Raw genomic sequence first — 18179 nt, forward strand, 5'->3', positions numbered from 1 at the left:
TGCAACTTCCGGAGGAAGTGAAGACGGCGCCGGAAGTCGAGGGGCGGGCCAAGGAGGCGTGGTGTCTTAAGTTCATGGCGGGGCTGTTGCTGGGATCCGGCCGGATCATGCGGCTTCCGGGTGGTCCGCGTTTGTTTCTCTCGTTTCGGGGTTTCAGGGTGTGGGGTCGGGCAGAGGGGACCCGGAGGGTCTTACTGAGGCAGCTCTGCGCGCAGCGAGAGAGGGGGGGGCGGGCCTCGGGGCTCGCCGGCAGCTGCCTGGGGTGCCGGCCCCTCAGCACCGCGATGCCGCCACCCCCGGGCGCGTCGGGACCGGACCCGAAGGACCGCCGAGACCCCACGCGCCCCTCGCAGCCCGGGGTGAGTGCCCCCCTGGAGCGCTTCCTTTCCCCTTCGCGGCTGTCAGGCAACCCATCCCACCCGGTCGTGACCTCAGAAGTCACCCAGCCGGCCTGAAACTGTCCCCGACTCAGCCGGCTCCCCTGGATCAAAATTAAGGTTTTCTTAGAGATCGCAACCTGAAATTGACCATTATTGAGGAGTTATTATTTTTATAGTTTCTGACACTTTGGTCCCCCTTCGGAGGTTTGGTATATACGGTTGAAATTGAGCAAAATATGGATCGTGTTTGCGTGCTGGATATGCCCCTTTCGCGGGGGGAGGGGTTCTTCCAGGTTTTTCTGACCCAAAAAGAACCCAGATGCCACTACCCTCTAGTTGATAGGTGAGGGAAGGGGTTTCTGGAGCTGGGGGAAGGTTAATGAGTTAGGCCTAGGTAGCGGACATCTTCCTCACCTTTGCTTGTACTTAAAGTACAAGCAAGTAACGGTGCGATTTGCAAGAAGCTCCCACTCTCACATCCCTTCTGCTTCGCCTTTGTTACTTTGGAGGCCAGAGTTAGGTTAACATCCCAAATTTTACTTGGTTTATTTATATTAACAGAATCAGAACAAGAAGGCAATTAACTGGTTTTTCAGTCGGCAGCTGGGATCAGGGACACAGGTAGTTTAGAATCCTGGTACTTGAGCATTGAGGTTTTTTTTCAAGTGGAAAGAAATTGACTTGGTGAACTTTCCCTTGGAAACGTGCCTTTGTAACTGTTTTGTGTTAGAAGCTCAGGTACAACTGCATCTGCAGAAATTTTCAGTATTTTCTCATCCCAAGTAACATGAAACATTATGCACATTTAACGGTATCAAGGTCTCTGTGTATTTATATTTAAAGCTACTGTAATATGTTTAGTATAATTAAATGTCTGCATCTTACTAGTATTTTTATTTTTTAAACCTGCCCCAGTAGCCTGTTTCCTGGAAGTCTTTAGCCATCACATTTGCTATTGGAGGAGCTTTACTGGCTGGAATGAAGTACTTCAAGAAAGAAAAGGCAGAGAGTAAGTAGATATCATTTGATCATCTCTGAATAAAATCTTTCCTGGCTATAGACTAGCAACTTTTTGTTGTTTTTAGACTTTTTATCTTGAAATAATTTTAGGTTTACAGAAGAGGTATAAATATGGCATAGATTTCTCATATAACTTTTACCTAGCTTCCCCTAATGTTAACATGTTACATAACCATGAAAAGGAAGAAATTAGAATTGGTAGAGTAGTACTCACTAAACCACACACTTTATTTGGATTTCACTTGTTTTTCCGTTGCCTTTTACTTGTTCCAGGATCCAATCCAGGATAGCACTGTCCAACAATATGAAATGATTTAATTTTGGACAGATTTGAATGTGGGTAGTATGAAGTCAAAGATGACTAAGGTGCTATTCCAGCCTTTGAAATACCTATGATAGGGAAACAGACACAGAGGTAAAGGATTTTACTAGAGGAGGTTCTGTGAGGCCAGAGAGAAGTTGAGGGTGCTCAGAGGGCCAAAGGAAGGCTCAACCCTTACTGCAGACCGCCGAGTGTCAGCTGAGGGCAAAGGCCAGAGGCTGACCGTGGAGGGTGGAGAGAGGGGGAGCCTGGTGCAGAAATGCTAGAAACTGCTTTGCAGATACACTCGAAGTGTTTAGTAGTTGTTTACAGGAAGTTTATCTTTTAGTGAATATTCTAGGACTTTCAAGATTTGCTTTAGAAGTTCTCAGTAAATCTTTTAAAGTATCACCTAAATCTGTTTTGATTACTTTAGTGTCTCTTTTGATGCCCTTATACAAAGGATGATGTTTAAATCTGGGAGTGAGAATTCATAGGCTTTAGAACCTTGGCAATATAAGGTTCATATTGATATTTAGACCTATTTTTTTTGTATAGCTAGCAGTATTTTTCATTAGATACAGTTTGTCATTAGATATAATTTTCATATTCTTTTTTTTTTATATCTTTATTGATTTCAGAGAGAGGAAGGGAGAGGGAGAGAGAGAGATAGAAACATCAGTGATGAGAGAGTCATTCATCTGCTGCAGCCCGCAACCGGGGCATGTGCCCTGACCGGGAATCGAACCCTGATCGCCTGGATCCTAGGCCGATGCTCAACCGCTGAGCCACGCCTGGCTGGGCTATAATTTTCATATTGTAATAAGCAGTTAAATTCTTTTAGTTTCACAATGAAATAAAACGAAACAGCTAGGAAAGTGGCGGTAGAGACACTTCTAGGAAATGCAAGCTTCTTTCGACTTTAGTTTGGACTGTCACCTGCATTTAATAACATTTTTTATTAAAAATGTATTATGATACAATATTAAAAGTGTTGCTAAACCATTTGAGAGTACGTGCTGACACGATGCCTCGTCATCTCCAAATACTTCATTGTATATTTCTACAAAAAAGGACATTCTCCAACATAATCACAATACAGCAGTCAAAATCAGAAAATTGACACTGATATGTTTTGTAGTTCAGTGTTCAGACCTCATTCAAATTGTGAAACTTGATGCCCTTTATAGCAAAAGTCGTCAAGTTTAGAACCACACGTCATACCTAGTTGTTGTTTCTTCAGTCTCCTTCAGTCTTTAAGTTTTTTAGCCTTTACTTGACTGAGGACCTGATAATCGGCCATTTCTCTAAAAAGCCCTTTTCCTTTTTGTGGGGGAGGATATTTAGAAGTCAGAATATGAGTTCATTGCTGTTGGGGTGTGTCTGCTACCGGGTCCTCTCAGCAGACAGAGCTAGGAAAGAGATATGTATGTATATTTTCATCTATATTTATATCTATATATATTGAAACCATAAATTCACACCGAACCTCCAGTTTCTTTCCAGCACTGCAAGGTTCATTCTAGTTTTCTTTCCATTGTTCTAACTCTCTGTCCGTTTGTAACCCTCATATCTCTAATACGTGTACTTATTTGATGAACCCCCAGTAAGTAACTAAGATCCCATCACTGCTGCCCTCTCTCCATACAGCTGCCCTCGGCACACTCAGACTCAGACTCCCAGTGCCAGGCCACCTACCTTTCCCGCTTGGGCTCAGACCTTCTGCACGTCTGATGCACCTGTTGGCTTAGGACTGAATTGTTCCAGGAGAAATATTTTTACCACTTTTCTTATAATCTTTACAACATAACATGGTACTTAACTTGATTTTGTTTTATTTTATGCTTATTTTCCTTAAAAGATTTTTTAAGCTTCTTAAAAACTGACACTATTTCTTCTACATTTTGCTCCCACACAGCTATTAGAATAGTATGGATCATATTATCAGGCATTTGAGTACCTGTGGTTAGATTGACCTTTTTTTTTTTTTTTGATGTATGTATTTGTGTCTGTTTAAGAGTTGGAGAAACAACGGCAGCGAAGCATTGGAAAGCCTCTACTTGGGGGACCATTTTCCCTCACAACTCATACTGGAGAGCCCAAAACTGATAAGGACTACCTGGGTCAGTGGGTACTGATTTATTTTGGTTTCACTCATTGCCCTGATATTTGTCCAGAAGAACTAGAAAAAATGATCCAAGTCGTGGATGAAATAGGTAAGAAAGCCATCTCTTACTATGTTTACTTAATGTCCTTAATGTTACTGTACTTTTCACAGCCTTACATTACTGTTAGGCGGAGGGTCATAATTGTTTGATTTGTGAGAACATAAAATCTCAGCATTAGGCTTGCTTGTTGCTTTGATTCCCTGACCTATAAATTCTCCACCAAAAGAAGCTTGTTACGATGCCTAAAAATGTTAGGTTGCTTAAAAATGTCAGTGTGATCTGGGTCTCCCTTAACTCTGCTTTGTGTCCCTTTATTGCGGCTTTCCATCATTGACACCGCTGTTGCCTTTTCCTGGGTTAGACTGAAATCTGTTGTATGGTCTCTGATGTGCAGTCAGAGCATTATTAGTACCACTAAGAAGACAGGGTACATCCTTCTTAAAATGAATTAGTCCAGGCTATTCAGTCCTCAGGGTGAATAGCTTACCCTGCCCTTGGGGGATGGTAGGGGAAAATAACCTACAATCCTGGATTAGGAGATGTGATACCCATATGATGTGATGCAGGCCTTAGCATGTATCCCCTGGGTTATTTATCTGATTCCACCACAGATAGTATATGGATCTATTTCTCCTGAACACCATCCCACCCCTTCCCCGTCATGTAACACCAGTGTTAGATGTGCCTTTGTGTTTCCCTAACCCCTTGCTGTACCTACTACATTTGACTGTAATCACTGGTTTTCTTTGTTTTTTCCCTTAGAGTGTGAATACTGACTAATGAGAACTTTTTTTCAGATAGTATTCCGACTCTGCCAGATTTAACTCCACTTTTCATCACTATTGACCCAGAGAGGGACACAAAAGAAGCCATCGCAAATTATGTGAAAGGTGTGTTTCAGTAATACTTTATATCTGTTTAGCTCTACAGTTTTTGAAAGATTAACCCATTTGAACCCTATAATGCCTTGTGAAATAGAGAGGACTAATGTTATCTCCAGTTTTACAGGCAAATAAAGTGATGAGGCTCAGAGTTGTGACTGTAGCTAGTAAATAAGCAAATAAGCAGTTTCTGAATTCCTGAGTCAGGGCTCTTTTTATTTTGTCACAGTGGAAGAACTGAAATTGGCCTTCATATATCAACAAAGTTACTAGAGCCTAGAATTGAGAGTAAGGACAGATTATTTCTAATCCCAGCTGTGTACCTCATTCTCTCCTTTGTAAAATTAATGTCTGTACCTTCTGGGAGTATGTACATTGGGAGAATAAAAATGAATTATATGTAAACACATTTTTAACACATCACATGTTTTATAAATCCAAAACATTCTTTATAACAAAAACATGTAATTATTAATGGAAGAATTTAAATTCAAACATCTCAGCATGCAGGTTAAAACCTACTAGAAGGTACTTTTAAAGACTGTCAGTTAGGGTAGAATTAAAGGTGAATATTTGGGTCTTAGGAACTTGGGTGAGTTGCTTAATTTCTCTAGATTCAAGTTTTTTCAACTGAAAAATGTGTTGAAAATAAAAATCTGATCAGACAGGTTTTGTTGTTTTTATACTAATGTGCAGAATGTGGGTGCTTAAAAATCAGGGGTTTACATTTTAATTATGGTGAAATTGATTTAAACTACTGGACAGAAGGACTAATGAATAGTTTTAAGTTTATTATATGACACATCCTAATGCACATATCCTCTAAAGCTTTGAGGTTATTTTAAAAATGTGTTTTGTGAAGGACCTGCTATATATTTTATTATTTAACAAATTTATTGAGATATAATTGACATAATGTGTACATATTTAAAGTGTACAGTTTTTGCCTTTTGACATATGTATGCACTTGGGAAACTACCACCACAATAAAAAAAAGTGAACATACCCATCACCCCCAGCAGTTTCCTTGTGCCCTGCTAATCCCTCCCTCCTGCCCTTCCACTTCACCCACCCCCATCTTCAGGCCACCACTGATCTGCTTTTTGTCAATATAAGTTAGTTTGAATTTTCTAGAAGTTTACGTGAATAGAATTATAGAGTATGCACTTTTTTTGAATGGCTTCTTTCAGCATAATTATTTTGAGAAATCCATGTTGTAGAATGTATCAGTAGTTCGTTCATTTTTATTGCAGAGTAGTATTCAGTTGATGGATGCTGAAGTTATTTCCGGTTTTAGACTGTTACAAATAGCTGCTGAGAGCATTCATGTGCGAGTCTTTGTATGGACACGTGCTGTTATTTCTCTTGAGTAGATGTCTAGGAGTAGAGTGGCTAGATTATGTGGTAGGTTTATGTTTAACTTTTTAAGAAACTGACAAACTTTTTTCCAAAGTGGTTATACATTTTTACATTCCTACTGCAGTATGTGAGAGTTGCAGCTCCTCCACATCCTTGCCACACTTGATGTGGTTAGTAGTCTAACTTTAGCCGCTTCAGTAGGTATTTAGCGGTAGGTGCCTCATTGTGGTTTTAACATGTGCTTCCCTAATGTTAAGTACCTTCTCATGCTGTGGTTTGCAGTCTGTCTGTCTTGGGTGAAAAGTATCTCTTTTTATCTTTTGCCCATTATTATGGAGCTGTTTGTTTTATTTTTATTTATTTACTTTTATTTATATTCCTGATATAAGTCTTTTATCAGGTGTATGATTGGCAGATATTTTCTCCCAGACTACGGCTTGTCGTTTCAGCCATGTTTTTTGAAGAGCAGTTTTCCATTTTGATAAAGTCCAGTTTTTAAGTTTGTTTTTGTATAGGTAATTCTTTTGGTTTTGTATGTAAGAAATCTTTGCATAATCCAAGGTTACAAAGTTTATGTTTTCATCTTTAGAGTATTCAGTATGTAAAAGTGAATTTTATGTCCATAGTTTTCTGGTTTGTCAGAAATTTGGGCAATAGCATAGTTATATTCTAAAGCAGTAAGAAGCAGGAATAACTCATTGGGTGATGAACAATCTCCAATTTAAATGTGTGTTATATTAGCAATTATTTTTCATCACATAGTAACCAAACTAAATATCCCAAGTAAAAACTGTAGTGGTTATTAATTCATGATTATATCTTTAAACTTCAGCATATCTCAGCACCACATCTAAGTATTTAAAAACCACTAACTTAATAAAAAGTGTGATTTAAATAATTAGAATATTCCCACTTTACTAGATAGTAATGAAAGGATATGACTGATAGGTTACAAAGAACCAACTTTGAGTTTCATTGATCTTGTCTATTAATATCCCATTTTCAATTCCATTGATTTCTACTCTAATTTTTTTTTTCCTGCTTACTTTGCATGTAATTTTCTGTTCTTTTTTCTAGTTTCCTAAGGTGGAAACTGATTTTAGATCTTTTCTAATGTATGCATTCAGTGCTAGAAATTTCTCTCTTGAGCACTGTTTTTGCTTCATCCCACAGATTTGGATAAGTTATATTTCCATTTTCATTTTTCAAAATAATTTTTGCTTTCTCTTAAGATTTTTTCTTTGACCCATGTGTTACTTAGAGGTGTGTTTATCTCCACATACTTTGGGAATTTCCACATATCTTCTGTTACTGATTTCTATTGTAATTCTAGTGTGACTTACTATATACAGGTATTACAGAGGAGAATTTTTATTTGTTCTATGTGATATTTTTTTCTTTTGAAACAGGAATGTTTAGGAACTCATAGGAAGAAAGTAGCAGTAGGGCTGCTTTATAACTAATGCTGCTTTTTGATGTAGGGATGGTGGCTTGTGTGCTTCTCATTTTTCACTCTTTCTTATTTTTTATTTAGAATTTTCTCCCAAACTGGTTGGCTTGACTGGCACGAAAGAAGAGGTCGATCAAGTGGCCAGAGCTTACCGAGTGTATTACAGCCCTGGCCCCAAGGACGAAGATGAAGACTACATAGTAAGTAAACCCTCAGGCTTCAGCCCACAGGCCTACTCTCAGGTCCCAGGTATGCAGATAGCTTTAAGTGGTGACTGGCTTCAGAGAGGAAAGCAAGCCTGAGATTATTGCAAACTCCTTAGGAATTAAGGATATTTGAATGTATAGTAGAAGTAGAATTTTTTAAGGGTGTTTGTTTAATATATATTCACTGTTCCCATAATTTAATGGCCCATTTTTCTTTTCTAGTGGCACAAAATTATAGGGCAATATAAAATTAGTGGTGCCTTAGAATCAATGGAATGTAACCCTCGTAGACCACATTGGAAATAAAGAGAAGCTGTCATTTCGGAGCAAAGCTTAGTTTAATTGTTACAGGCATTGTATTGGTTCTCTCTGTGTCCCCTATGAAAGGTCAAAGAAATATGCTCTTTTTGAGAAGCAGTGTTAGGCCACGAGGAACTGCATTTTTGGGTTGCATGAATAAGAATTTTGAAAAGAAGAGAAAAGATGAAAGCTGCAGACAGGTAGATTTTCTTTAAGGTGTATTTTCATATCAACTACATAATTAGGTGTTTAATACATGCTTTTTAGTGATGAAGAACAGAAATTTCATTAAGTCCTTCTATAGCTTGTACTTTCATTAGCACTGCCCCGGGGGCCCTAAGCTAATGTCCAAGTCCCATTGCTCTTTTTCTTATCAGTGGTTTCACAGTGAAGCACCAACAAAGGGCACACACTGCCCCATTCAGTTTTATTCTCAATAGGACATTCTTTCCCATCACATTAAGAGTTGATAATGTATTTTAATAGCATTTCCTATTTTTCTTCAGTTGTCATACTCTGGTTTCTGTATCATTGGTTGGACAGAGTGATTAATCAGAAGAGCTTTTTACCAACAAAGCTGGTTTTATAGAAAAAGATGGCCAGGACCCTAAATCATTGATCTGTTAGCTACGCCAAGAGCAACATGCAGAGGGAACATCTCACTGTGGTGCTTTGTCCCTTTATAGCCTAGTTTCTCCATCATCTTTGAACCTGAAGCACACTGTGTGCCCCTGTAGCCTATGGCCTGAATTAGGCTTCTGGTACCTTTGCCTTATGCCCACACCATAATCTTATTTTCTAGTTCTGGTGCCTCCTAGATTGAGGGAAACTTGGATTCATAGGGGAAAAACAAAAATTAGCCTTTTTCTTTTTTTTAAATATATCTTTATTGATTTCAGAGAGAGGAAAGGAGAGGGAGAGAGCGAGATAGAAACATCAATGATGAGAGAGTCATTGATCGGCTGCCTAGCCCACAACCCGGGCATGTGCCCTGACCGGGAATCAAATCCCGATCGCCTGGATCCTAGGTCGATGCTCAACCACTGAGCCACGCCTGGCCAGGCTAGCATTTTTCTTTAAGCCCTAAGTTTAAGGAAAGAAAAAACCCTACTGTAGTTTCCTCTTGTTGCACCAGCAGCATGAGAAGAGTGAGAGAAGAGCAGAGGGGAGCAAGGGGCAAGAGAGGAAGCTGTGGAAAAACAACTTTTCCAGCTTAATGGCTCTTTCTATAAAAGAGAGCTGTATTAACTGGTTTTGAGTTTGGGCACTGAGATTTGTACTGTGTACATAATCCAGAATAGGGATATTAATTTTTTAATCTAAAAAATTGAAATGCAAATATTTAAACCTTATGGAGACTTCTTACAGTCTCTAGAAACCATCCTAGACCCCATTTTGAGAAATACTGGTCTCCTGCCATAAGAATTTGAGATTTGATAAGAATCAATGTGGAGTTCATTACTCTGCATTTGCCAAATCAGCCAATAGGGGGAGACACTCTCCAGCTTCTTGGTGTATCATTAGTATGGTTTCTGTCCCGTGAGGTCACAGATATTCATTCACAAGATGGTGTGGGAAAATGCTGTTAAGATTTAAGGAGTGAGGGAATACCTTAAAGGTTGAGCTGTAATGGAATGAGGTTTTCTTAATCTCAAACAACACCAACAACAAGTAAGCCTCTGGCTTTTGAATGTAGTGGAGTCCTCAGACTGATAGTGTATGTAAACCGGGTGTGCCGGACATTGCACATTATATATGCATATATATTCTAATGCTACGTTATTTTGTGTTAATTAGAAACTACTTTTGACAAAGAATATAAATGACTTTCAAACCAAAGAAAAAAGATCTTCAGTTTCACTCATAATGAAAGAAATGTGAATTGTATAATGTGATCCATTTTCACTTGTTAGATCAGCAAAGATCAAAAGTTTGAAATATGCTGTCCAAATCGAGTTGGGAAAAGAGGGCATGTACTGTAGGAATGAGGCTCTTTCATGCATAGTTAACAGATAGGAACAGTTTGTCAGTATCTATCAACATTTTTATATATATATATACACACATATATTTGTGAGGTTATTTTTCCATTGCTTTTCAGAGAGAATGGAAGGGGGAGAGAGAGAGAGAAACATCGATGTGAGAGAGACACACCGATTGGTTGTGTCTCCTGCAATTGCCCCCATCAGGGCCCGGAATTGAGCCTGCAACCAAGGTGTACATGCCCTTGGCCAGAATCAAACCCTGGACCCTTCAGTCCTTGGGCTGATGCTCTAACCACTGACCAAATTGGCCAGGGCAGTATCTAGGGGACCTCTTAGGTTAGAGGTCCTACTTTTTGGAATTTATCCTACAGATATAACCTGCAGCATTGTTTATAAAAAGACTGAAAACCAAACAACCATTTTTTAAAAGGTTACGAGGTATGTGCTGATACAGAACAATGTCCAATATATCATTAAGTGAGAAAATAAGTATAGTATGTTGTTTCTTCTGTGTAAGAAGAAATAGGTGATAGGTAGTACAAGAAATAAGTGGATAGCCTGGCCGGGCCTGGCTCTGCGGTTGAGCGTCGACCTAGGATCCAGGCGATCGGGGTTCGATTCCCGGTCAGGGCACATGCCCGGGCTGCGGGCTCAGTCAATGACTCTCTCATCATTGATGTTTCTGTCTCTCTCCCTCTCCTTCCCTCTCTCTGAAATCAATAAAGATATATTTAAAAAATAATAATAAAAGTGGATAAAAACTCACACCAGTAAGTGCCGAGAATTTCTCTAGGAGAGTACAGAGGAACAGGGCAGGCTTTCCCTCTAAGGAGGAGAGCTGAGGGCTCCGGGGGTCTGAAAGAGGAGGAGGACTTTCACTGTATACGTTTATATTCTTTTGTTCCCTTTTGTAAGCATATATTACCTTTATAAAAATTAAAAGGTGTGTGTAAATGCACATTAGAAAACCTGAGTTGTCCTCCAGTAGAGATAGTGGCAATGTGGAGATATAGAAAGATTGTGGACTTCGAATTTGAAATTGGACAGATCTAGGTTCTAAGCTTAGGTCTGGCGGTTACCAATTATATAACTTATCCTCTCGAGCCTATTTTATTGTTGGTAGAGGTGTCTGATACCTGTCTTCTGGGTTAAGATGACACACGAAAGAGCTTGTGCCCCGGCCCGTGGCTCGGTTTCTTTTTTCCTCTCCTAGGAAGTACTAGAACTTTAAAGTACTCTGTACCAAAAACAGGTGGCGATTTGCTCCGCCCATGCTCACATGGACATTGAGACTTGACAGTTGACAAGTTTGACATATATAGACAGAACAACATTTTTATTATGTATTAGAAAGCAATTTGCGTTAACACTCATAAGTTCAATACATTGAAATTCTGTTTTTAAAGGAGAGGGGAGAAAAGAAATAGGGAGCCAGAGGCGTGTGAACTACAGGATACGGTTTAAACTGGAGATCTGACTCTGATAGGGTGTCCCCAAAAATGTACACACATTTAATTCCAGTGAGTTAAATCTGAAAAGAAAAACATAATTGAGCTATCTGCTGTTAACATGTGTATACATTTTGGGAGATACACTGTATTTCAAATGTGAGGAGAAACACAGGTCCCCTGTCCTACTCCTGCAGTAAATGATTCCAGACATGAAGTCACCAGCTGCTTGCACTCCTGGGGTGCACATTCTTTCCATATGCAAGTGGGCAAGTGGCTCTTTCCATTTGCTGTGTCTTTATGAATGTGTGTATATAAAAAATAATTACCTCACAGGCATATAACGTGTGTGCGGATATGTTTGGGTTGTCTCCAGTGTGGTATGTGTGGTCACATTCCCGTCTCTTAATCTTTCCAAGTAGCAGGCAAGCCTGCAGTAAATTCCAGAGATTCTAAATTCCAAGTCTTCCACTCATTTAAAATTGGGCTTTGTGGAAGCATATAACTAAAAAGACTGATGACTAATCTAAACTTAAGTTAGAGCTAGGAATGTTTTAAGAACTTTGCCTGGAGAATAGAGAGTGGATTTTAGGCGATTTCTTTGAGGTGCAGCGTTGATGGCTCCTCAGGAGTTTCCTGGCACTTTGCTTTGGACAGGGTGGTTCAGTGTAGTATAAAAATTTCCGGGGGAGAAACCACTTATTTTCATGTTTCCATTTGAATCACTAATATCAGGACTAAAGACTGTGTTAGACTCTATAAATCAAATATTTAGTAGTTGGTTTTCTGTTTCCTTCTCATAAAACATGGTAAGCAGAATTCAGGTGGTCATTCACGACAGACCACCAGTTCTTCCAAAAACAAAGGAATATGCCCAAGAACTCACTGAAGAAAATGATTTCTCCCCAACACTTTCAGTGCCATGTGATATGTCTTTATAGTCCCGTTTAGGGGTCAGATGGAATATTTTACTGGTAAACGTAAGCTCCTCCCCAGCAGGCACCATTGTCCACAAGCATTGGCTGTTCCACAAAGGCCACAGCAGTGGATTAGAAGTGGATTCTTTTCTCAGGCTGTGTGGCTATGTTAAAGATTGAACCAAAAGCAATCCAGATTCCAGCTGATGTTTCAAGCAGTGGCCAGTGCAGATTTCTATAAGATTTTAGATAATTTGTTACTACAGGAAGCTTAGGCCCATTCCATAAGTAGGAGGTGCCACAAAGGTTATTCAGTCATCACTGTGAAGTCCTCTTGTCTTGCAGCATTCATTCAGTAAAGTAAGCAGCTTGCCTTGGTAACCGTTTTGTCATCCCCACCCCCCCTTTCCCTGCAGGTGGACCATACCATAATCATGTACTTGATTGGCCCAGATGGTGAGTTTCTAGATTATTTTGGCCAGAACAAGAAGAATGCAGAGATAGCTGGTTCAATCGCTGCACACATGAGGGAGCACAGGAGAAAGAGCTAGCCACAGCAGTGCTGCCAGAAAGAGGCCTTGTCTCCATAGAAGGCAACTTACGTGTGTGTGCAACCCACAGAGTGGCCTTCGCACCATGAAGACATCTATATTTTGGACAGGGCATGTTACCCTTGGGATCAGCCAACATGGAAACTGTAAAAATTACCACCGCAAGTCTCCCAACTAGCCATCGCCAGCCTGGAGGACCAAGTTAATGTGAAGCCAGGGGAGTGGCCTCGGGAGGAACAGCTGAGAGGGAGGCACAGTCAGTGAGTTCCTGCCGTGAGCAGGACCCTCTGCTCAGCGTCACTGCCTCCAGTTTCTGGGACCCCTGCTTGTACAGGCTGTGGGACTGGATTTCCAAGAAGAATACAGTTTCCACAGTGCTGTTGCTTCCCCTTCGAGTTCTTGGTGGCTGATAAATTAGCTTTCTGCCATTTGAAGCTGATCTTTATACTTGAAAGTTTAAGTGGAGCCTTCCTTTTAAGGAACATCACTGTCAGGTTTGCATTGCAGTCCCCTCTCAGCAGGTGCTGATTTGACTAATGAAGAGGGAATCGATTGTTTGGGGAAAACCATTAGATTTGTTTCTTTAGGGATCTTGTATGTGATTTTTAGCCAAATGATGTGCTGGATTTTCAGTGACGTACCAGATGGAAAGGAGGCTGTTGATGATGAGTGTGATGCGGACACTTTTCTGCCTATACTGATTGCTCTTTGTGAAATAAATGTGTATTCAGTTTCGCAGCTTGGACAAGTGTGGCCTTTCTCGTGGGCGAAGAGGGAGTGCGTAGGAGGCAGCACACGGCTCGCGGGGCTGCCGCCCACAGACTGGAGGGCCGATAGGTGGCTGCTGTAGTGCAGGCGCTCGGGCCCCGGCCAGGGTTCACTGAGTCAGGTCGGATGCAGAGACTGGGTTCATAACAGGTGCCCAAAGTGCCTCAGATACTGGGGGCCTGCCTTGAGGAAATTCTGTGAGGAAACAAGGTCTTGATCTGGCTGAGTGAAGACTTGACCCATCACTTGGTGTGTCAATGAAAGTGTTGTACACACAGCCAGGAAATTATTGTCGAATGATAGAGTGAGTCTTGACTTTTGTCCTGAATCTCACTTTTTCCACTGGCAGCTGCTGCCTAGGACAAAGTTCTCTGAAAGTTTTCCAGTAGATCCTACCATAGCAGGTATGTTTTACTTGCATAGGAAACAGGCCTGTCTTTTGGGTTTTAAATGTCTTCTTAATACCTAGTTATGCCTATTATAAGGACATGCCAAAATATGTGAAAAAGAAAAATCATGAACTCTATAGTGGTTATGGGCTGAATTGTGTCCCCCAAAATCCATACGTGGAAGTCCTAACCCAGTACCTCAGGATGTAACTACTTGGAGATGGGATCTTTAAAGAGATGATTACGTTAAAATGAGGCCATTAGTATGTGTCCTAATCCAGCCTGACTGGTGTCCTCGTAAGAGGAGGAGGTTAGGATACCCAGGACCATGGGAAGACACAAGCCTCCAGGAGAAACCAACCATGCTGACACCTTGATCTCAGACTTCTGGCCTCCAGACAGTAAGAAAATAAATGTCTGGTTGCAGCCCCCTGGTCTGCGGTACTTTGTTACAGCAGCCCTAGCAGACTAAACAGTACAATCCTTTCTTGGGTGGGTTCCTTAATACACAGCTAAAAGGTTGGCATGACTTTCCCAGAAGCCTTGTCAAGGTGAGGAACTTACTAAAAGACTGGTTTCATGGAACAAAGATGATGCTAAGTCTCTACAATGCCAGACACTTGAAAAGACGGTCTGTTTTAAGCCACCAAACATTCGTGTGGATCACTTTGCAGCGCTTGCTCTAGATAAAATATAGTCTTCATTCTCAGCTGTTGCAGGTTAGCGCTTGTGTAATGATCCAGAAAGGGAACAGCGGCTTTTGAAGAAACCTTTTATATGCTCTTCATTCCAGTGTCAAGTTTAAAGGCTTAGGATCAGGATGTCAGACACGGAAAGGGGCCTCTGATGACATCAGATCTCTCTGTGCATGAGGAGGCCATCCTAGAGGTGAAGGTGGTGCCCTTCTGAACCTCCATTAGATTTTGGGTCCCAATTTCTAGTCAAGTCCCTGCTTGTCCCACTGCTGTGGAGTGCTTATGGTTACTGTATGACTCTAAAACAAGTGTTGTGTACTTGGGGGGCATCTTTTCGATTGTAAGTCGGGAAATTGAAATCAAGGCTGCTTTTCAACACTTGAAGATCTTTACTGGGGCAGGTTAGAGTGTTTTCTTGCCCTGAACTCTTCAATGGAATTAACAAGAAATGCTGTTTATTTGAAAACTGTAAGAATCCTGTCTGCAGTGGGCATGGCAGTACTGAATGTGTCCAGCTGTCTTAGGCCAAAGAGCTGAGAGTCACTGAATGCCAGTAAAAGGCACATGTGAGTTGGGAGGCTAATAGGAGCCCAGTCAAGTGCTTTGAAATTTTCAACGCATCTGCATAAGGTATTTTTAAGTCTTTTATTGTTTTAAATATAAGGTTAAAAGAAATGTTTCAAATCACCCATAATCCCCCAAATAATTTCTTTTGTACACAGCACTATTTAAACTGTGTGTGAGTTGCCTTTAAAAGGCAGTCACACAAGTATTTGTATCCTCGCAGCTTATATTTTTTACTCATAGTTACTACTTGTGTGGGTGGTTATGCCTAGTTATTAATGAAATGCAGTTAATAACCCCTTCAGCCATGTGTTCCTGTAACACCCTTAGAATTTAGCAGATAATTATTTTCTATTGATTTTAGAAATGTATTTTAAAATTTATTGGTTCTTCCATAATTATATTCTCAGTCGAGGAAATTTGTAATACACAGAAAATTCAAAGGAAGAAATTTTAAAATCATTGTTTCACTACAGGAAACAATATTTGGATGCATTTTCTTTCAATCTTCAACATTTAAAATCTTCTGTCATACCAGAAATTCACAAATGTATTCCTTTAAAAAAAAAAATTAAAGGAATGATGGATCCAGCTCAAGCTTCTTGCCACCACTCCTCACCACCCGCAGGAATTGCTGTTTAGTGGTGGGTGGGTATCTCTCCAGGGTATTAAGTGTTAGGGCAAATGGAGGAAAGAAGCAGGCAGGCGGAGACAAGCAGGGGCCCTAAAAGAGAGAAGTTCCAAACGTCTTTATTACAATTAATTTTCAAAATCAAAAATTTGACATGCATTCTCCACTATATGTACATTTACTTCTTTATACATTATGTACGTGTATACTGCACAAATATATTTGGCGAGTGGTTGTCAGAGGTAACACATGAAAAAAAGCAGAAATTTGCAAGTTTGAGAAAGCAAGTGGTGTATTAGTGTGGGTGATGGACACTTGGGTATTTGTCTAATTCTATACATGCAACATACATGCTTTTGTATTTCCTATGTATGTTTGCTCCACTTTCCTATAAAAATGCATATGCATATAAATAAAAGGGCTGGTATTTTCCTCCCACACTCCAGTGCTGTGTGTGCTCCTGACAGACCAGTGCTTTAGAGTTCCTGGGAGCTCCAGTGTTAGATCTAATCTACATCTGTTCCTGCAGTGTCTGCCCTTTATCCCACCTCCTTTCTCTGGAGGCTCTGAATAAGCCTGTTTCTTAACCAAAAAGGCAGACTAAAATACAGTTGCTGAGAAAGTTTTGTAAACATGACACTAAAGACAAAGCAAAGCGTAAGTCATTGCTAGGCTGGATCAAAACCTGTAACAGAGTTACTCTCACTAATGTATAAGGTTCGTTTACAATTCCATAAGGAAAGAGAAGAACACCCAAGAAAAAGCTGGTCAAAGGGCATAAACAGTCCAGCAAAAAAGAATGTCAAATATTTAGCCATACCTCTGCCCAAAGGTAACCATTACTAGCAATCAAACAATGGAAATTAAAACACTAGGGTTTTTGTGTCTCAGGTTGACAAAATGCTACAAAGAATGCTACCTATTGAGGATGAGAGTATGGAGAAATGGACCCTCACGTAGAACTGGTAGAATATAAAGTGTGACTGGCTTTCTGGATGGCAGTTTGTCAATATAGAGCAAGCCCGCCCTTCCATGTTTCTGCATTTATCCCCGGAGAGAACTGTGGGTATGCACGAAGATTTGTTCATTGCAACACTTTGTAATAGTAGGTAACAGATAAAGTGACCTAGATGCCCAGCTGCGGGGACCTGTAACACACCAACTACAGGGGAGAAAGAAACTGGGTACATCCATAAGTGGAACCATCGAACCACTAAATTGGAGCAGTTGATTAATGTTTAATGATATGGAAATATATCCAATATCTACTTTAACCCAGTAAGCTGCAAAAGTTTGATCTCATTTTTTGTGTAAACAAAAAGTATATACCAAAGTGTTAATAAGAATTGTATGTTTATGGATGATTTTTTATTTTCTTAAAAGGATCTATTTTCTAAGCCTTTCTAAATGAACATACATTAATTTTATAATAATAAAGAGTCATTCTCAGGAAGACAAATAGTTTATCCCCCTGTCAATTTTAATCAAATAGTAGTTCCTGTAACAGTGCTCGGGAGGATTATGAAGCTGTGAGCAGGCTCAGATGGTGTGTGTTTTGTCCACTAATGGTGTCTGCAGGGATCATGGGAGGAGGCAGCAGCTACCTTGGAGTACTCCGCAGCCATGACACAGATGCTGGGGTTCACCGATGCGTTTGCTTGCTTTTGACTGGGGAGAGACATGGCCAGACTCAAGCTCCTGGTTCCGGCTTGGGGAAGTCAAGGGTGGAAATGCTCTGTGACACGCCTCGTGGACATTCCCCTGCACTTCATGCATGAAGCTCACCCAGCCGCTGCCCGCATCCCATACATGCACCAAGGAGAAAGACAGTCTGTTCACCCGAGTGTATCTGTCGTGTACCACAGATCAGCCAGAAGACGGCAGAGCTGAAGAGACTGTGAGGTCATTTGCTTCAACTCCCATTTTTTTAACAGAAGAGGAAATTGAGGCCCAAACATGTAAGATATTTTGTGCAAGGAAAACGTTCCTTCTCCCAGAGCCCTAGAGGAGGGCATCGGCCCTGCTGGAGCAGTGGGACAGCGGGTGCACCCACTCGGCCAGGACCCGGTGCCTGCCCGCAGCCCATGGCCATGGGCGGGCTCTGCCGCGTCGTTCCCACTCCCTTAAGTGGAAATAATCCCCCGCTCTGCCCACCAGCGGGGTTGC

At 40.8% G+C, this 18179-nt stretch overlaps 1 protein-coding gene across 1 annotated transcript; it reads left to right on the top strand.

Annotated features, from left to right (window-relative positions):
- The first annotated feature begins 74 nt into the window (after positions 1-74).
- Positions 75-13704, top strand: SCO1 (synthesis of cytochrome C oxidase 1). The gene is made up of 6 exons (XM_087825848.1): positions 75-359; positions 1299-1389; positions 3720-3917; positions 4667-4759; positions 7644-7759; positions 12832-13704. Exons 1-6 carry the CDS (start codon positions 75-77, stop codon positions 12964-12966), a joined length of 918 nt encoding a protein of 305 aa, XP_087681974.1. The 3' UTR covers positions 12967-13704.
- The last annotated feature ends 4475 nt before the right edge of the window (positions 13705-18179 follow it).

Source organism: Miniopterus natalensis, chromosome 17, assembly GCF_054644295.1.
Source record: "Miniopterus natalensis isolate mMinNat1 chromosome 17, mMinNat1.hap1, whole genome shotgun sequence".
Lineage (NCBI taxonomy): Eukaryota > Metazoa > Chordata > Mammalia > Chiroptera > Miniopteridae > Miniopterus > Miniopterus natalensis.

What these genes read in the sequence shown, in the direction of transcription:
- SCO1 (XM_087825848.1), top strand. Translation starts at nt 75, where the DNA reads ATGGCGGGGCTGTTGCTGGGATCCGGCCGGATCATGCGGCTTCCGGGT. An exon ending in CATCGCAAATTATGTGAAAG is followed by an intron (nt 4,760 to 7,643) that starts GTGTGTTTCAGT and finishes TTTTTTATTTAG; the next exon opens with AATTTTCTCCCAAACTGGTT. An exon ending in ACGAAGATGAAGACTACATA is followed by an intron (nt 7,760 to 12,831) that starts GTAAGTAAACCC and finishes CTTTCCCTGCAG; the next exon opens with GTGGACCATACCATAATCAT.